At 37.2% G+C, this 21,456-nt stretch overlaps 1 protein-coding gene across 4 annotated transcripts in view; it reads left to right on the top strand.

The window, feature by feature from the left end:
- LOC149952720 (neuroligin-4, X-linked-like) overlaps positions 1-21,456 on the top strand; it is a 145,800-nt gene that overhangs the window by 100,851 nt on the left and 23,493 nt on the right. For all 4 annotated transcript variants that reach the window (XM_090168762.1, XM_090168761.1, XM_090168759.1 and 1 more), the window contains exons 2-5: positions 10,774-10,932; positions 11,088-11,273; positions 13,031-13,343; positions 13,397-13,990. In XM_090168762.1, the coding sequence (XP_090024888.1) occupies positions 10,774-10,932; positions 11,088-11,273; positions 13,031-13,343; positions 13,397-13,990 (1,252 nt within the window). The remainder of the gene's footprint in view (positions 1-10,773; positions 10,933-11,087; positions 11,274-13,030; positions 13,344-13,396; positions 13,991-21,456) is intronic.

The following is a 21,456-nucleotide window of genomic DNA, read 5'->3' as shown; positions in this document are numbered from 1 at the left end:
TATCCGTAAGATAACTAGATGGCGCTACCCGATTTTTCACCACATTTTTTTCTAAAAGCCGTCCAAAAATATTAAAAATAACAACCGACGGTAGAAGGCGCTAGCGTCTCGTATCAAAAACCACCTTTCATACCTCAAAGACAGAGTTGTCTCTAATCTTTCCTTCGTGGTATTTAATCCCTTCCATTCCAAAAGGTTCAATTTGGCGCCATCTAGTATAAATAAAGTCATTGAAATCGAACCTCCAAGGACTTTTATCTAAATATTGGTTTCTCCGTACGCAATTTGTAAATAGATCTCTTTGGAATAGCTGTATACGGTGAAATGAAAGCCATTAGGACGAGGTTTAAATAATAATAATATGAAATTAACAGAGGAGCCCGTATCAGTTACGCAAAGCTACCAGGAACTGCGAATTGAGCTTAGCCGCCGCCACCGATATTTTCTCTGCCGCGGTCATTTACTTCTCAGTGCGCCGCCGACGCCGCCGCCGATAAATTATGGTCCCAAAGCCAAATTTTTTTTTGAGATTTTCTAAGTAACTTTACTTTTTATTCCTTCAAAAACATTTTGGATTTTTTTTCTCAAATTTCCAAAAGGGGGGAGAAACTTTTTTCCCTTCGCGCCGCCGCCACCGCCACCAACGAAAAAATTCAACGCCGCCGGCTGATTTTCGAGAAACGCCGCCACCGACCCAAATCAAATCGGCGCTAGGCTCTAACTGCGAATAAATGAAACAAAACCAGTAAAAACGCGACGAAGCCTAATTAATAATGAAAACCGCAATCAGGCGTCAAAATAAAAATGAAGGCAGTCTCGGGTGACTTAAAAATGGAACGAGGGATGAAAGAGATGACGACGGGAAAGTTGACAACTCCATCCTGCAGTGATAATCTGTCGGACACGCTTAAATAAGCCGGAAAGAACGAAGAGAAAATGTGAGGGAAAAAACTCAATTTAGCCCTCTTTCATTGTCATCTTATCAAGAGGCGGAAAAGTGGCAAGCCCACTGACATATTCGCAAATAAGACAAGGAGGGCGGATGAGGGGAGGCGAAGTCGCTGTCCAATTGGTTTATTACTTCTAGCTTCGGCGGCACGCGGATGATGATCAGAGAGCTACTTTCGCACGGATGCCGGCAAACACTAACAAGCGGGGGGACACCTCTCTGCTCTCGAGATTCCAAAAGGATGAGGAGGATGTAGTCTCTACGGACTCTTCATCCCTGCTGGCTCTATACCAACGACGCGAAGGATCGTCTTAGTTCAGTGTCACGAAGATGCGACGAAAGTTATCGTCGTATAAAAACTTTTCGCTCAGCCTGAAAAAGGAAACAGAAAACAATATGGGCACGACGATATGACAAGTTGCGCCTTTGAAGGATGCATTTCACTAAGACCACAACGCTGCCACGCCGAGCATTGACGCAAAAATATTGTATTAGGCCTAATTGGGACAACGCTGCCACGCCGAACTTTGACGCAAAAAAATATTGTATTAGGCCTAACTGGGACAACGCTGCCACGCCGAGGTTTGACGCAAAAATATTGTATTAGGCCTAACTGGGACAACGCCGCCACGGCGAATTTTGACGCAAAAAAACGATTAAAAAAGTCTTAATGGCACTTTCGTTAAGTTAAAATAAATAGCACAAAAATTAATGTATTGGTGATATTTATTTTAACAAAAAAAATTGTATTAAGCCTAACGGAGATTTTCTTACGCTCGCCATCGTGTTGTTTATGCCCTAGTGAAAACCATTCTTCATTCAGATAAATTGCACAATCAAATCGGGTTTATTAAAGGGAATATAACCTGCAAAGCAATCTTTATGGAAGACCCCTTCAATTTTTTAAATTACCCTGTACAGTGGCGCCAAAAATTTCTAAAGCCAAAGGCAAGAGCAGCCAGAGCTCCAAACGTTGGTGTTCCACACCAAATACCTATTCCCTTTAATTATCAATTTAAATTCATCTTTAAACAAAAAAAAATTTCATACACCTTCGAGTATAAAGAGGTAACTAACTTTTGGTTTACTAATCGGAATTCAAACCGTGAAAAATGTAATAGGGTAGACAAAGGCAATTAAGTATAAAATTGGATAATTCTAACCCAATTGCATTTTATTACGCAGTAATTATTATTCAAAAATAGTAAAATGTAATTCTGCGCGATCATAAATTTCCTATTCCATTTGGCAAATGAAACAGGCACTAAAACAATACCAACCTTGTTCAATTTATAACTTTCCAAAATATTTCTATAAGCGTAAGGATAAAAAGCGTTAACCGCGCGAATAATAAAGGGCACGAAAGAAGAAAATGTAAGTAGGAAAACGCGAGGGTGGTGGCGGCATCTAGCGACTGATAAAAAATACGTCAGTCTTAGCTATTCCTCGAGGAATTAGGGAGAGACCCTAAATGAAAGACTAAGCGCCCAAGAATGTTTCACCGAGAAGGAGGGAAAATAGGAAGGAAAGGCAACTTTTCTGACTCGTAGCTCCACCTATACCGATGATTTATACAAAGATGTAGATGAGGAGCTAAAAGATGAGAAGGAGAAACCAGCCAGAAGAGATGAGAGGGAGGAGAGCCCTGAATATGCAAATGCAGCGAGACGAGTATTCGCGACTTATTTGCGTGAAGTTAGCCTCCTCTGTCGTATTATCTTCTCCCGATATTCGGAAGGAGTTCTCGGGTAGAATCTACAGCCTTTGTTAGAGGTGCCGGCTCTTTGAAGGCGCAGAATGTACCCCACATTGCGAGCTATCCATCGTCGTTGTTTGAACAACCCCGGAAGCAAAATATAATCTACCTGTTTAATATTAATAAGGTCTAAATTTAAGAAGACGGCGAAGTTAGACGACCACGGGCTCTTCGTAACTTATCGGTCCTGCCTTCCATCAGCTAGGTTCTACGTCTCGTAGGAAAGGCTCGCGGATAGGGTCGGAGCGTCAGTGGACGCCTAGTTTTAGACGACAGGAGAAATCGAAGGTTAGGAGGATATGAGAACAGGTAAATCCTATTTAAACGAGATTAAGTGAGATGAAGGCTTACGGCTGGGTTCAATCTTGAAAACAATTTAATAGGTTTTAAAATGACACCAATTACAATTTCCAGTAAAAAAACCTTTCTACCCAATCTCATGGTAAGGGGAAAGAGGTTTCATATAGCCTATAGATGGTTTTATAGAAAAACGGTATTATTTTAAATTTGAAATAAAATAATTAAAAAATTTTGATTAAATTCTATTAAATTCTTAAAAAAAGGTCTCAAGAAAGTATAACCATAGAAATTACGAAAAATCCTATAAAAAGTTTAAATCCCCTTTTACCTAAAGAAAACTTTCAAGATTTTGATTGAAACTATTCTATGGAATTTTCTACAGATAATCTAAAATCATGTTTGATATTCTATGTAACTATTTTAATTAAATGTCTATAGAAAGGGTTTGTAAGGGTTTACGAACAAAAAGACAGTGGACAAAATAACGATTTCAAGAGTTAGTTAGCTGTTAATTATTTAGTTATTATTTAAAACCAATTAATACGTTAGAAAAAAAATATTTCCTACAGGAATTTTAAACTAAACTCAGGGTGAAACTCATAGATTAAACGAACCACATCGAAATCATATTTTTGTGACCTTGAAAATGTAGTTCAAGGACATCTTAATATTTAACACCGCATATCACCCATTGCATAAGTATTTCAAATATAAAATCTAATTGATGTAGAATTTGTAAAAATAAAATAATAATAATAACAAAAATAATAATAATTATAATAATAAATGATAATAATAATAATAATAATAATAATAAGATTAAAAATAATAATAATAATCAGCTAGGCTAATACCCAAGGCCCCACCTTGGACCCAAGACATGTAGCAACTTTTAATATGCCCATTAATTCAGGTGGCCTTGTTACATTGCGTATAGAAGGGTGGTGGTAAGCCCTTCATGCCACGCGAGCTAACAGCGCCCTACACTTACTATTCCCTTACGAAAATTTTCTATGGAAAACTTTTAAAAATGTTCTATAAACGTTTCGTTGAATCTTCTTTATAAAAACGTTTGGTATTTTTTTTTAGAATATCTAAGGATTTTAATATAATTTCTTTAGAGTTCTAATGATAAATACTAAAAATAATAATAATAATAATAATAATAATAATCAGCAATACTAATACCCAACGCACACCTAAAGAGAATTAGAAGAATTATATATTTCTTAGAACTTGGTTACTTCTTTAGAAAACCTTTAGAAGTCTTCTATGATTTTCTTTAAAAATTCTAAAGATGTTTCTATTGCCACTCTAAAGGGTATTCCATAGACATTCTAAAGGGTATTATATAGACATTCTATAGGGGGTTCTGTAGTAACTCTAAATGGGTTTCTAGAACCAATTCGCTGTACGTGATAAATTCCCTATTAGGCCTATTACCAAAACTTAATAGCATCTGTGGAACCTAATAAAATTACTCGTGACTATATCAAAGTTGACATAGTCCTAGTTTCGGAGCTGAAGAGTTTGGTCCTTTTTTGATGGCTTATTCTATATCAACTCTTTAGTCACTTTAAAAGGATTTTCATAGCAACTCTAAGTGGGTTTCAGTCTAAAGGGGTTTCTAAGGAGTTTCTATAATAATTTTAAAATTTACTCGTGATTTCAAGGGCTTCTCCAATTTCTGACTTTGAAAGGAAAGTCCAATTTTTTGGAGCTGAAGAGTTTTTTTTTGTATGATTTATAATTTAATGGAAATCTAGAATTTTATTATTTATCAGAATAAAACTAGAATCATATTTATATATTCACCATAAATTGGATTTTTTTAATATGATTGTAGTCTTTTTACTATGTATGGTGATTGGTTTGTAAGTGCTTTTCTATTATAAAAGTAACTTGTTTTTTAGGTTAATATTTAAACCAAAATTTCATTGTCTGGTACTGATTCTGTTAAAATAATTAAACCATTCAAATTTATTTGAAATCATCCTTAGATATTATATAATAATCAGCTAGGCTAATGGCGAATGCACCACCTTAGGAACAAGTCATCGAGTGACGTTTAATGTAATTCAGAGGACCGGGTTCTTAGAAATAATTTAAATCCTTCTTAGAAATTATTTAAATCTTTCTTAGAAATTATTTAAATCATTCTTAGAAATTATTTAAATCCTTCTTAGAACTTATTTAAATCTTTCTTAGAAATTATTTAAATCCTTCTTAGAAATTATTTAAATCCTTCTTAGAAATTATTTAAATTATCTTAGGAATAACTTAAAGGGAATATAACCTCAGGTATTTGGTGTGGAACACAAACGTTTGCTTTCGGCTTTAAAAATGTTTGGCACCACTGTACAGTGAAAATTTGAAAAAGGGGTCTTCCATAAAGATTGCTTTGAAGGTTATATTCCGCATAATAACAATAACTAATAACCAAATTTTATTATGATTTATAATTTTACATAATGATAGTTGGCAATTCCTGTTTATGATAGAAATCCTTTAGAATTAGTTTGAGAAAACGGTTTTCTTTTCAGAATTTGTAATAAAATACTCTATAGACTACAGAACCCATTTGATCCTCTATAGAACTCTATAATAATTCATAGATTATCTTTAGAAATGTTTGTTAGTGTTTCTTAAGGAAAGGGGTAATTGAAGAGTTCGGGAAAAAGCCCCTCTAACCAAGGCCATCCCGATTTCACACCCCAAGCGCTCTCACATTGTCAAATATATCAACGTATAAGCATATGAAGAAGGAATGTTTAGAGGTCGGGGATGGTTAATTTTTATTCAATAGATAAAGCTCTCAAAATTATTCGTAAAACGTTTTGATCAAGTAATTTATATTTCTGTATTATCCGATTAATTTTTTGATAAATTTGTAAAATTAATCAGAAAAACGACGTTTTTTTTTGATAAAAAGCTCAAATTTTACGAATAATACATGTTTTTTAATCATTTTCCGAAATATTAACCGGTATATTTCTTTGTTTACATTTTTTCCCCGAAAAAAATCAATTTAATCATGGATAATGATTAACCGTCCCCGACCTCTAGGAATGTTGATATCCAGAGAAAGAATTTTCCCTATAAGAACATTTAAATAAATCTTCGAATGCTGATGGGTGGTATATATATATATATATATATATATATATATATATATATATATATATATATATATATTTCCAGACGATTTAGTCCCAGGATAGGCTATATGTCGATGAAAACTCTATCTACGACGAAAGGATCAATCGACGTTTCATCTGGGATTCGAGGGGTGGGGGATAGGCGAACCACCGAGCATTTTGCACCGCTATACCCGCGGGGCATTTGGAAGGGGGGGTCGGCGACCCATCGAACCGTGCCCGACCCGAGGCTATTGCGACGCTGCGATCGATATGTAGAAGAGAGAAACGCCTGCAAAAATGTAGATATTATAATAATAATAATAATAATAATAATAGCGCGATGGGAATACAGAGCTCGGGGAAAAGGGGGAAACCAATCTCCAGAAAATACCCCTCCACCCTCGCTAAAACTAGAAAACCGAGATGTTGGATTGCTGAAGCTACGGATAATTGCCTCAAAGCCAAATCTTGGCGCGGTCGGATGTGGGATCCCCGATGGCCCGGGCGCCGCGCGCGAGTCGAATTTGCAATGCTAATTCTCTCCCCGCATCCGTCCCTCGCTACCTCTTACAATCCCTGCCAGCCCGTCCCTAAAAAGAAACACTCGCGAAAACGGCATCTCTTATTTTTCTGAAACTATTTTTTCTCCTCTTTCTTTCCATCCTCTTCCGCGTCATTTTTGCTCTTGGGCCTCCGTCATCGCGAACCTATCGCTCTCGGGCCTCCCTTCCTCCATCTTATCGTGCGGACCAGATCGAGAATCTACGCCACTGGGGAGAAAAACATACAAACGGAATTCCAAATCGTGTCCTATTCACCCATTTCACCGGGTTTCTTTAGGTTTTAAGTTTGACCCGAAGAAAAATACAATAGAACAACAGTAGAGCAAATTAAGTTTGGGAAGACGATGCCGAGTTAGCTTAGAAATTCGAATAAAATAAACCTTGTTTCTTAGTTTCCCCTTGTTCATTGCGTTTCGGTTTTTTTTTCCTCGAGATTTTGCAATTTATATGTAAAACCATTTCAACAATGTTTTCCCAACGACAAGGAGATATTTTTTACCGAAAAATGCAACGATTATTTCGTATTCGTATTTCGATCGACAAGCTCAGAGCCCAAGAAAATATTCTCCGGGGTATCTCTATGTGGACGCAATCATAAACCCAATCAATATTACCTAAATTTATATATTTAAAAAATACCAGTTACAATTGGAAAAAATCTTCGAACGATATTCCTAGGTAATTTTCTTCATCGTTTTCCGAAATTTTGTTGGTTGTAACGACGCCAGCTTTCTGAGTGGGGCAAAAATACAGCGCAGCCATAATAAAAATAACTCATTATTTTTATGATTATTATAGTTTTTTCACGAAATAAAATCATGACCATGTTCCACTATAAAATAAATTGCAGAGAGGGGGAAAAAACGATTAAAAGATATTTTTTTTTTGTTTCAACGTACAGCGAAAAGGATTAAAAATTATTCCTTGAAAAAATTAAAAAAAACTTTTTCTTATTTCTCGGCTAGGCGAAAAAATTATGTCCTTGTGGAATTTTGTAAGAGAAAAAATATTTTCTTTAGATTTTTAAATCGCTATCTCTATTCTCAATTTTTCTATATCTTTCTTCACAACAACGTTAGTACGTTTCGTTCATTTTAAATCTTTTCCTTTGGATCAAATAAAAGTAAGAGAAAGGATATTAGAGCGGCCAAAATCTTGCAAGCTCCGCGCAACTCGGAGACAAATAAACAGCGATATCAAAGGAGACCGCTCCAGATCTATAACCTAGTTATTGAAATTGAGCTAGTAAATTCAACCGCGCTGTGTATAAGCAACAACAAAAAGCTTTTAAACCAAGTGAATTTTCCAGTAAATCGGATTACGAAATACCCGAGTGCTTTCAGTTCTTTTGATACGAAATAAAAATAAGAAGAAATTTTTAAATATTTTGGAAAATATTCGTCTGTTTGTAAGACGTATCTTTGTATTTAAAGAGTGCAATCTAAATACTTCGTTGGATGGTTTAATATTGGGTTGCATCGCGACAAACCCAAAAGCCAAAGTTTCTCAGGGTAACATTCGGTTGAAAGAAAAAATGCGTTTATTCTCAGCCTGTATCACTCTCTAGTTTGGAAATTTTAAATTTCAAATTATTTAAGATAAAGAAACCCGAAAATACAACGATTTCGCGATATATCAAAAAGGAAAAAAATCTTTAACCGTTTCAGGAAGGTTTTTCTTTGGGAGAGGGAGGGGGGGGTCCTTCTTCTTCCCCAATTCGAAAACGAAAAAAAAAAGAAACACAGAGTGTGCAAACGAAAGCAGGAAAAAGACAAGAATAATCCAATAGTTTCCCATCCCCACTAGACATAAGAAATTTTGACTCCCTTTTTTTCAGCTATAGCTTAACCAAAACGAAATAGGGGAGGATGGAGAAAAATTGGAGGAAGAGAGTGAAAAAATATATAATATTCGAAGAGTAACAGGAAAGAATAATACGAAAAAGGCTAATTTGAATATCGGACTTAGAAACGGGTGGCGAAAAAAAACTGGTGCGGGAATCGAGAGAGACGGGGGGTCGAGGAAAAATAAAATAACAATGCCAATATTAAATCGCGGAAAAAGAAAGCTCGAGTCCGTGAAAATTGCGCATTTCAAATGTAGAAGGGGGCACGCGGTGATGGAGGAAGCTCAAGAGCGAGGGACGGAGTTAAGAGGAAGCGCGGGATGGAGAAGGGATGGAGAGGAAGCTCAAGAGCAACGAATGGAGATCGGAGAGTATAAAAAGTGAAAATCGTTTTCTGCAGGCGTTTCTTCTTCGGAATGATAAGGAATTTTGTTGAAAAGCATTAAAGGTTTTTACGCGTTTCTCGACGTATCGTAAGAAGTAGCCCATCTTTTCCTCCTCATCCATCGAAATTCATCCCATTTATCCATTCATCCTTAGCGCGGGAGGAGAGTAAGAAAGGACTTAGAGAAACGCATCCCAAAAATAAAATACCACCGAAAAGAGGAGCTGTTAGCTGGGGTGAGGCTGAATTTACATTTGAAATAAAAATCGTCGACAAAGCTTATTTGCTCAAAGATCGAGCCCGTTAATGGTTCAAAATGGTTCTTTTATAATTTACGCGTCTGCCTCATCTTCCGGTGTATGTAGAACGGCAAACAGACATTCGCGAATCTGGGGTTTAAATATACTTCTGGGCTAAAACAATGGTTATTTACTTGGCGACGATTGCATTCTTTTTTATTTGGCAAACATTTATAATAATGAAAATACGCCGGCGAATGTGACCCGTAGGAAAGTCTGGTTCACGTGAAAATAAATTGTTTTACGATTTTTTTCCTTACTGACTGCGCGGCAGAAGACAGAGCTAAATATGATAAATTCCTGCCCGTGTGTGAACAAAACGTTATTAAAGGGACATAGTCACGTTTCAAAATTCGAGAAACTAGTTAAATTTAAATGTCATTAAACCAACTTTTACCGGTTTTGTAACTATTTTCGATAGTAAATCTAGACAATCTCTAAAAGGTATAATCTGGTATTAACGGATGATTTGAAATTTAGCAAAGTGATGACGGAATTGGTTTTAAATTTTTTAGAGGTTTATTAGTCCAAAATTTCGATAACAGTTTGATTTGGTTTTACACAAACTATAATTCTATAATTATATTTCATAAGTGTCTCATTTACTAAAAATAAATAAACTGATAGCTACGTTTGGAGTGAATTTAAATGGATGTTATACCCTAAACGATAAGCGACTCTTAAAATCAAATTATCTGGTGCTACGCCTCTTCAACGACGTAAGTGACTAAACGTAGCAACGGTTCCCGATTTCATTGGCTGCGAATTACTTTCTTTCTTTTCGGGGTCTATGAAAACGAGAAGTGATGGCTAAAGTTAAGGTTGGGTTAAGATTAGGTTAGGTTTAAGTTGAGATTAAGCTAGGTCTTAGGCTTAGTTTACGTGGGATTGGTTTCGGTTTGGTTAAGTTTTCGGTTGAAATTTAGGTTAAGGTTAGGTTAGGTTTAAGGTAAGGTTAGGTTAGGTTATATTTAAATTTAGTTTAGATTAGGCTTAAGTTAAAGCTCGGTTATGTTTAACTTAAGATTCTGTTAGGTTTAAGTTAAGGTTAGGTTAGGTTTAAGTTAAGGTTAGGTTAGGTTTAAGTAAGGGTAAGGTTAGGTTTAATTTAAGGTTAGGTTAGGTTTAAGTTAAAGTTAGGTTAGGTTAGTTTATATTTAAGTTAAAATTAGATTAGGTTTAAGTGAAAGCTCGGTTATGTTTAACTTAAGATTCTGTTAGGTTTAAGTTAAGGTTATGTTAGGTTTAATTTAAGGTTAGGTTAGGTTTAATTTAAGGTTAGGTTAGGTTTAAGTTAAAGTTAGGTTAGGTTTAAATTAAGGTTAGGTTAGGTTTAATTTAAAGTTAGGTTAAATTATCTTACTTTATGAATAGCAAGTTTTTTGGTTTGAAAAATTACTTTGCATTGCTAAAGAATTTATGAGAAATGAATGTTAGCGTAATTAAGCAGTTCAGTTACTTCAATATAACCCAAAGGGAAATATTTGAAACTCGCTACCTCACGCCATATCCGTAATTTTCCGTTTATTCCTCAGTGCGTTCGTCGGAGTCGTCGAGCAGTCGTTTGGCAGTGATGGTCTTCATTCACGGCGAATCGTACGAGTGGAATTCCGGCAATCCCTACGACGGAAGCATCCTGGCTTCCTACGGAAACGTGGTCGTCGTTACCGTCAATTACCGGCTGGGCATTTTCGGTATACATATCTCAATAGATACCCGATCGTCATCAATAAAACTTTAGCGCTCCAAATCAACGCCTTCCTCTCCTCGATCCCCTTCCTCGTAGAATCGACCCGCATCACACGCGGCAAATCTAATCGCGTATGACTTTTATTCTTTGCGCGCACAGGCTTTTTGCCGGCTCTCGATTTGGCGTCTCGAGGTAATTACGGACTAATGGATCAAGTTGCCGCGCTTCATTGGGTCCAGGAAAACATCGCCGAATTCGGGGGAGATCCCCGGAATGTTACCATCGTCGGCCACGGACCCGGAGCGGCCTGCGTTCACTTGCTCATGCTTTCTCCTATGGCCAAAAGTTAGTTCATTTTCATACCTATACTAATAATCAGCTAGGCTAATACCCAAGGCACCACTTTAGGCCTAAGTCATCGAGCGACTTCTAAAGCCATTATTTCAGGTGGTCTGGTTACAATACGTAGGAGGGTGGTGGCAAGCCACGCTAGCCAACAGCTCCCTACACTAACTATTATCGTTAACCTCGACAAGATTTTATGGAAGGGAAAACCGAAGAGCTCGGGGAAAACCCCTTAAACCAGTGGGGAGAGAACTTGCAAACTCTACGCGGAGGGAGTTGTTCCGAGTTTTCAACCAGTGCCACAAGCTGGGATCGAACCCGACTCTTGCTGCGAGGCCAAAGTGCTAACCACTCCGCCACCCCACCTAAATCCTCATTTTGCTTGTGGTACTGGGTGAAAACTCGGAACCACTCCTTCTGCGTTGAGTTTCCAAGTTCTCTCCTCACCGGCTTCGATAAAAACGTGGTAAGGTTAACGGTAATAGTTAGTGTAGGGAGCGGTTGGCTCGCGTGGTATGAAGGGTTTGCCACCACCCTCCTACGCATTGTAACCTTGCCACCTGATTTAATGGCTTTAAAAGTCGCTTGATGACTTAGGCCTAAAGTGTTTCCTTGGTATTAGCCTAGTTGATTATTATGTATCTGATTATTATTATTATTTATACCTTTGTTAGACGAGCGATTCTAGGTCTTCTATTTAAATCGAAATAAATTTTGAGTGTGATTGTTAGTTGGTGTGTGTGTGTTAGTCGGTCTGAGTCTCAGTCTTTGTGAGTGTTAGTCCGTTTGGAAAAAAGTACAACGTCCGCAATTCGTAGATTTTCATAGGCCTAATTTAGGATCTTACAGTTCATAACTGTACACTCTTAAAACAAAAGGTGTATTTTCTTGTCCCATATTTAACACCTTAACAGGTTTATAAAGGATGTTATTCTACACATTAAAAAGCAGTTTTCCTGCTAGGGTGTTTATTTACACTGTTTGGGATGCTTATTTCCTCCGTTTTGGTTACTTTGTTATACAGTTTGTGGTATAAACCTATTCCCTTCAGGGTGCAAGACTACTCCTTTTAGGGTACCAAACGACTCCCTTCAGGGTACTACAATACTCCCTTTAAAGTGTTAAAATACTCCTTTTAGGGTACTAAACTACTGCCTTAAGGGAGCTACACCCTTACGAGGTGTTAAATCACTCAATTTACGGGGTAATATAACACCCTTTATACACCTTTTCAAGTTTTTAATTTGGGACAATAAAAATCCCTTTAGATCGTTTAAATTAACATTAAAGAGTGTTTTTTTACAGATATTACACCCTTAATATACCATTAAAACACCCTTTTTTTAAGAGTGTACCAAAATAAAATATAATACAATCTTCTATCATTTGAGAATCGTGTTTCAGCTCTCGTTAAGGTTTAGAAAGTGTACATTACGCTGGTTTGTACTAAATCCTATAGTATACTAAAATCTAGGAGCAACAAACACAAGGAGAACGCAGCTAGCCTTTTAACACGCTAACGTAGTGTAGCGTACAAATTTTATTGGACGAACCTTTACGCTGAACGTTCAACGGAAATGGGGAAGACAATTTCCGAATTTTCCCCTTCCGACGGCAGCAGGCGCTAAAGCGTCTAACCAATGAAAAATGGACGCGAGAAAATCCACGACTTTTGACGGGTTGCGTTCTCCTTGTGTGTGGTGCTGTGTTTGTTGCTCCTAGACTAAAATCAAGGAAATCAACTTGGTATTTTGCAGATCTTTTCCAGCGGGGAATCATGCACAGCGGCTCAGCGTTGAGTCCGTGGGCGATCGCCAGAAACGCCAAGAAGTACGCGAGAGAACTGGCCGAAGCCCTCAACTGTCCATCGACTGACAACAACGCCTACATGAACTGCATGAGGGAGCTAATGGTGTCGCAACTACTGTCTGTTCAACTGACGGTTCCCGACCATCTGACCGCTTTTGGACCAACCATAGATGGAATAGTGGTACCGAAGGAGCCCATCGTCTCCATGGAGGACGAAGAAACGTTATTCGTCAACTATGATCTCTTATTCGGAGTCAATAAGTAAGAATAATTAGAAAATCATCCGGGTAAGACACTAATTAACTCGATTGCAGAATGGAATATTACTACCATTTCTCGGCGGACGAGGACAAGAACGGTGTTGACAACGACCGGCGGGACCGGATATTAAGGACCCTAGTGCGCAACACTCACCGTTACCACATGCAAGAGATCTTCCTGACTATAGTGAACGAATATACGGACTGGACGAAGCCCTTGCAACACACGCTCAACATCATGGACAGTGCCAGCGAGGCGGTGGGCGACTCTACCATCGTGGCGCCTATCATCCGAGTGGGAAATTACCACGCCCTCACGCCAAAGAAGACTTACTTTTACGTCTTCCAACACCAGACCGAGCAGGGTTACTACGCGACGAGAATGGGCAGCTTGCACGGTGAAGAACTGGCCTATTTGTTCGGAGTACCTCTGGTGCTGTCCGGAAACAGCGGAGGTGGCAATCTGGGTACCTCCAACCGAAACTCCAAAATGGGAATGCAGCCCGGCGGGAAATCTGACCACATTGAGAGTAGTTGCCCTTTAAGCAGTTGCCACGGACACGCTCAGTTTGGACTTAACTACACCAAACAGGAATCAAACTTGTCCGAACAGTTTATGAACTTATGGACTTCATTCGCTAAAACCGGGTAAGTCGTTTCAATTTATGCAAATTTCGATACTTAACTGTGGTAACGTTGTTGAATTGTTGTTGATATTTTAAGCGATATTTTGGGTTATAAAATAAAATGGGAACTCTAAAATATAAAATTTAACAAAAAAGCTTTTAGCCAATCTAAAAAGTCGGAGTAAATCAAAGGGTCCCATTTACAAGAATAATCCCCAATAGTTTTTGGAAAAGAAAAGAGGCTTACGTAAAAAAAGACTTTATTATAAGTCTTTGTAAAAACTAGTTGGAAGAGGTTAACATTTTTGTTATACATTTAGTCGGTTTTTCGTCCTTTTGAATTAGGACTACTATTAAACGCCAAAAGATGTTTACCGACTAGTTAGTGCGAGTACCGCTAAAATATACATCTAAAAAAAACCTCTAAAAAGGAAATGAAATATATTTGAGTCCGAGTCAACGCGACTGCGGTTACTGTCCTTTTAGAGCGCCATCTATACCATCTTTTTCTCGGGATAACGCCAGTAGCGGAAAATGTGATTTATGATTAAGCTCGTGGTCGGGTTTACCAAAACATAGCGCTTTGAATATTTTAGCCCAGCTATGCAGTGGGCCGGTTCTTTCAAAGGAAGAACGCGCCGCGGTTATTAGAGCCGTAAATCCTATCTTAGGAGCGCGAGAAGAAAAATAATATCTACCGAATTTATGGTCCAACTAAGTCCGCGGCGCCCTCGCTTTCTTAAGATAGAGACCGGGCCAAAAAACCCCGTTCTTCAAAAATTAGTTTCTAAACTTTTGCTCTATTACTCTTGGGAGGAATATTAAATTCATTTTTATAAATATGGATGTATAAAAGCATATTTTTACGGGCAGTAGGTCAAACGGCCTTCGTAGAAGCGTAGCCTTCAGGTGTACAGCGGGTGAGTGGACTATCAGGAGTATTATAAAAGAAGCGATTTCTCATTCGGTGAAATTCCTACCGTATAAATTATTCTTAAAAATAAAACATATTCTGGGACAATGGTTGATATAATATTTCGCTAGCAATGACGCAATGTTAGGATAATCCATTTGAGGGTTAAATAAAAGTTCGAAAACCAAAATTCGCCTTCGATTTTTAATGTTATTATTCCATTGTGACTTTAAACAGTTTTCTCGTTCACAAATCACAATGTGCTTCTAAATTATCTATTTTGCCAGTTATTTTAGTCCCGAAGCGGTGATTGAGAACTGTCATGAAAAGTTTTTTTAATACTATTAATTTTGTTAGGAAAAAATATTATAGAATTTCTCACCTACTGTAAATTTCTGTCATTGCTGAAGAAATTTTATAATTACACTATAACAGACTGCCAGAAAAACTTGCATCTCTGGTAGTATAAAGAAAACCATATACAGGTTGTTTCAAAAGGTTATGCAAATATTTGAAGGAGTTGTAGGGGGTGAGTTGAGAAGTATGCCTGTTTTTCCCCATTTTCCTACGATGAGTTAAAAGAGCGCCAGAGAGCTTCAAAGTGTGGCCTACTAGCCCCTGGAAGTAGGCTGCAACAAGCGCAAAACCAAGTAGCTCCAAATATTTATATATATATCCTTTTGCTTACGCGAAACTAAATTAAAATATTAATATTAAATACCTTCACTGAAAAAAAGCTTATCAATGTTTTTTTTATTTTGACAACTAAAAGTTGAAAAAAATTATTCCCCACCAAAATTGGGTTTATGTTTTATTGTTGTTGGTCACAATAGAACTAAATTTGTTCACACGAGGACTACCGACTTGAGTTGCTCCATTGGGCTTATTCATATTTTTCATTATCGTCTGCAATAGTGATTCTTGTATTAGGTTTAATAATTTTTTTTTGCTATTTCGATAATAAGCAAAGTTTTCAAAGTTCCCGCGTCAGTGACGCTAAGGAATAATATAAAATCATTGGTTGAATTTGAAATAGTTGTATAGCTCAAATAAATTGCACAACCAAAAATTGGTCGAACTAACCGGAAAACGTTACAAAACATTTTCGGTTTACACAGCTTAATTCAGTGCCCATTAGTTGGACCAATTTGGTGAACAATATAAAAGGCCTCTAATCCTTAAGCTTTCACCCCTCAAATGAATCCTGATCCTGGCACAAAATGCTATACTCTTCAAAAAAAGTTTATTTTCAAACCTTTGAGGGGTTTTTTTTTGTCTGACGTGTAACACTTTAACAGGTTTATATAGGATGTTATTCTACACCTTAAATAGCGTTTTCCCTTTTAGGGTGTTTATTTACACTGTTTGGTAAACGACTCCCTTCAGGGTGTTACACTACTCCCTTAAGGGTTCTACGATACTTCCTTTAAAGTGTTAAACTACTCCCTTTAGCGTACTAAACTACTCCCTTTAGGGTATTACACTACTCCCTTAATGGTTCTACGATACTCCCTTTAAAGTGTTAAACTACTCCCTTTAAAGTGTTAAACTACTCCCTTCAGAGTGTTACACTACTCCCTTAAGGGTTCTACGATACTCCCTTTAAAGTGTTAAACTATTCCCTTTAAACTGCTAAACTACCCCTTATGAAAATTTTCTGGGGTTTTCTAAAGGAAATTTAAATGTAAATTTTTAAAGAATTTCTTTAGATTATCCTAAAGAATATTTCGGAATATTGGCCCCTTTTTCTTAAGAAAAATATTGGGTTTTCCTATAGAATTTTATAAAGATTTTCTCTAGAAATACCCTTACATTTTTCGAAAGAATATCTTTAGAAATATTAGTGTACATATATTCTGGAATATGAAGAAACGACCAAGGACGTCATATTTAATTTAAATTAACGTGTAAATAAGTGTTTGGAAGTCAAACTCGAAAATAAACTCTTTCTTTGCGACATAAATTGTGTTCTAGAAGGAAATTAACTAGAAAAGCTGCGCAACGTTCAGAAATCTTTCACCGTTTTTTGTTTACCTAACTTGTAAAACAATGCAATCAATTCGCATTTTTAGACAATTTCTATCAAATATTCGCAATTGTGTGCAGCAAATATGACCGAAAAACGTATCGATTGGCGAACAGTATAACTAGACTTAAGGTCATAAGGCATACACATGTATTAAAAATTTCAAAGATAATAGACTAACTAAATTTAGAAATAGATTAAAAATAACACAAAATCGTAATTCAGTTGAATTATGAAATAAATTATTTTTTTCTACCAAAAGAAAAAATTAACGCCCTAAAAATATTTTCTAAAGATTTTTCTCAAGTTATCTATAGAAATATTTTACTAAACGTGTAGTAAGAAGTGTCTTTAAAAATTCTATAGAAATTCTCTAGAATTTTTCACTAGACTTAGAAAACTTTACAACCCCTTAAAGCACTTTATAATGTTCTATAGAAAAACATAGAAAGTTTTCATAAGGGACTCCCTTAAGGGTTCTACGATACTCCCTTTAAAATGTTAAACTACTCCCTTTAAACCGCTAAACTACTCCCTTTAAAGTGTTAAACTACTCCCTTTAGGGCACTAAACTACTCCCTTCAGGGTGTTACACTACTCTCTTAAGGGTTCTACGATACTCCCTTAAGGGTTCTACGATACTCCCTTTAAAGTGTTAAACTATTCCCTTTAAACTGCTCAACAACTCCCTTTAGGGTATTACACTACTCCCTTAAGGGTTCTACGATACTCCCTTTAAAGTGTTAAACTACTCAATTTAAACTGCTAAACTACTCCCTTTAGGGTATTTAACTACTCCCTTAAGGGTTCTACGATACTCCCTTTAAAGTGTTAAACTACTCCCTTTAAACTGCTCAACTACTCCCTTTAGGGTATTACACAACTCATTTAATGGCTCTACGATGCTCCCTTTAAAGTGTTAAACTACTCCCTTTAAAGTGTTAAGCTACTCTCTTTAGGGTACTAATCTAATGCCTTAAGGTAGCTACACCCTACCGGGTGTAAAATCACTCTATTTACGGTGTAATATAACCACGATTTTAAACACACATTTTAAAGTTTTAAATTTGCGACAAGAAAAAACCCTTTAGGGTGTATATATTAACCCTAAAGAGTGTTTTTTTTTATATATATTCTATACGCTTAATATACTAAGCCATTTTTTAAGAGTGTAGAATGACCACTAGCACCAATGTACCGTAAGAATTCAGAATATTAGAAAAATAATGTCTAGTACCTTGGCACGTTCTAAGGGCCATAACTCCACAGTAACGTAACATACGAAAATAAAAGAAAGTGCGCGTAATTTGCTAAACTTCTTCGTGGCTTGAGAAACTTGGACAGCGGTACCGGACACCCAATGATAATAACCAGCTGAGCAAATACCTTCTGTTGTCATTATAACCAGTGGCTTACTATTACCGTTAACTTCAGCAAGTTTTAATGGAAAAGGGAAACCGAACAAATAGCGGAAAAATTCCTATAGCCGCAGTGGAATGGTTCCACAAGTTGGAAATTGTATACCCCCTTATTCGCGAGGCGATAGTGCTAACTACTCTAGCACCCCACCTGTTATTAGATAAGAAGTGTAGTAATTTTGGCGCTAATGTGGATAAGGGGGAGCATTGATGGAGGGACCAAAGCAATATATATATTTCATTCAAAGAATGTTACGATTCGAAGCACGTGTGGGTCCTAACCATTCGGAACGAAATCCAATACAAGATTGTCAAGTTTTTTCTCTTCGCCAGCAAACGTCGTAATTCGTATGATGATCGTCCACAGAGGAGACAGAAGTGGCGCGTCTTAGACCGAACTGTCGATTGAAACGGACGATCACGTCATACGAAGAAGAAACCAGATTTAGAATTTATACGAAGGAGTTTTTTCCTGTACGAAGAACGAAAAACGCGATAAAATATTCGGGTACCGTCGGCGTATCAGACTTCGGCTAACGATATTAACGCTTTACGAGATTTTTCAGCGACTGAGTGAGAGCTAGAATATTTTCTTAACTCGCCTCGCCGTGAAGACTAACTCGATGGAGCCTAAGGAATGACGGGGGGCTGGTGTTCTTTCCCCTTCCAACCATTTCGACAAATACGGCCAACCTCTAATAATTGTTAGAGCACGACTCTGATAAAAACGTGTTTCGTTTGCTAAATCGTTTTTTTCCCCAGCCTCTCGGTAATTATAGGCTAGGTTCCGTGATTCCTACGGGTTGAATGAAGGAACATTTCTTAGATTCTCGCGTCTGGAAGCTCTCCTTTTCAGCAGCACCTTCTCCGAAATCCGCATCTCGCAGCCAGCATCCCATCTCCGAAGATGGGGATGAGGAAAAAGTAGATAAAGAGAAAAAATGCGATGCAGTCGTTGACGAAACACTCCCGTTAACTGCCAATTAGGAATGTTTCGCCGTAAAAATGTTTGTTTTCGTTCCGCAGGGTGCCGACATTTTGCGCTATTATGGCAAACCAATTTTATGGGCGCTTTTAGTACCATTCCAGCGCGGTCATTGCCGATTGAACTAATTTAGGACTCTCCACCTGACCAACTACCAAACTGTTGTTGGAGACAGGGTAGCCTATTAATCGAATGGATCTGGTACACGTTAAGAAAGGACCGTCGATTTCAGCAGAGTGATATAAAAAGTAGAGTGAGCAAAAACACGAGAACCACCAATGGTCTATAGAGAGTGAGGAGTAAAAACGCGAACGAGTAAAGAGACCAAGAAGTGGGGGAGAAAACTAAGTTTTATTAGGGAAAAATATGCGGTACTTCGGCCGATAGGCCTTCAAGGCGAAAAACTTAATTAAGACTAACCGACAATTTGAAATTATTTAAAAAATATTAAAGACGCGAGGCGCGAGACGTTAACACGCGACAACAAAAGGAGAAAACAAACACGTGTTAACGTCTCGCGCCTCGCGTCTTTAATATTTTTTTTAAACAATTTCAAATTGTCGGTTAGTCTTAATTGGTGGATCTTGAAATTCATTTTGCGCGTGAAAATACGCCACCATGTTAGGGTATAAAAGCGGGTAAACAAGCCTACTATACCTCACAATGTAAAGGTACTGTCACGCGCAAAAACGTAATTTTGAAATCGGTCAATTAAGTTTTTCGCCTTGAAGGCCTATCGGCCGAAGTACCGCATATTTTTCCCCAATAAAGCTTAGTTTTCTCCCCCCCCCTTCTTGGTCTCTTTACTTGTTCGGGTTTTTACTCCTAAAAAGTAGCGTGTGTGTTAAAAGAATCGACTGCTCGTACACCTTAATTCCGCGTTCTATTATTAATGCTAATTAAAAGTAATTGAAATAACAATAATAATAACACGCTTCCAAACGAAAAATATCTATACGGTACAAATTTGTATCCAACTGGAATCAGTGGTTAGCACTTTCCCCTCGCAGCAAGAGGAGCAGGGTTCAATTCCAACTTAATGCAGTGGGTGAAAACTCGGAACCACTCCTGGTTAATAACTCCTGGTTAAAGGGGTTTTTCCCCGATTTCTTCAGTTTCCCCTTTCCACAAAATCTTGTTACGGTAATAGTGAGTGTAGGGAGCTGTTGACTCGCGTGGTATGAAGGGCTTACCACCACCCTCCTACGCATTGTAACCCGGCCACCTAAATTAATAGCTTTAAAAGTCGCTTGATGACTTGGGCCTGAGGTGGTGGTGCCTAGGGTATTAGCCTAACTGATTATTATTATTATAGTTTTGATTAGAATTGGACTTTTTGATACATTTTGGACCCCAACTTTTATTAATATCTGGACAATATTGGATATAATTTGGGTTTCAAATTTGATCAAGCATTTTCGTAACGGATGATCTTTCAAGCGTAAAGTTTAAAACAAAACGGAGTGAAACTAAGCAGCCAACCGTGAGAAGTTCATTAGCTGTTAAGCTGACACTTTGGGTTTAATATGACTGATTAGTAGACGAAAATGCAGCAAGCAGCTAATGAACTTCTGAGGCTGTTCGCTACTGAAACGGCTAATTGTCAAAATCCCGTACATCATTATCCAAGAATTCTTTAAATATATTCTACTGCGTTCCTAAAATGGTCATGAAATTTTTCATTGGGATAAAGGCTACCATATCCCTTCTCAAAATTTGCGTCCTTAAAAACTAACAAAGATAACATTTAATTATACAGGGTGTTTTTTTTTTGCTCGAAAAAGTGAAATTTGTACTGTACATTATGCGTGCCGGGAGACACTTTCTACCAAAATTGCATCTAAATCGAAAAATATTTTAACGTTTTTTGAAAAGTTAAATTTTAACCGCTAGGTGCTATAAGAAAATTTTCAATGATAAAATTGTAGAGCGTCACCGAAAACTTACAAATAGACGTCTATTTCACTGAAAAAATTCGACTTGAAAAAGTGACAAGTTGGGCAAGCTAAAATAACTTTTTTTGAATTCCATTGGGAGAGTAGTGTAACTTTATGAAAGTCAGAAATTTGTTAATCTGGTGTTTAATGCAATAAACACCACTGAATATGTTTAACTTTCTTTAAGTCATGACTTTTTTATAGTTAAT

Source organism: Leiobunum rupestre, chromosome 3, assembly GCF_980474605.1.
Source record: "Leiobunum rupestre chromosome 3, qqLeiRupe1.1.hap1, whole genome shotgun sequence".
Taxonomy (NCBI): domain Eukaryota; kingdom Metazoa; phylum Arthropoda; class Arachnida; order Opiliones; family Sclerosomatidae; genus Leiobunum; species Leiobunum rupestre.
The sequence above is the reverse complement of the archived record's forward strand: the minus strand, read 5'-3'. Positions and strand labels throughout refer to the sequence as shown.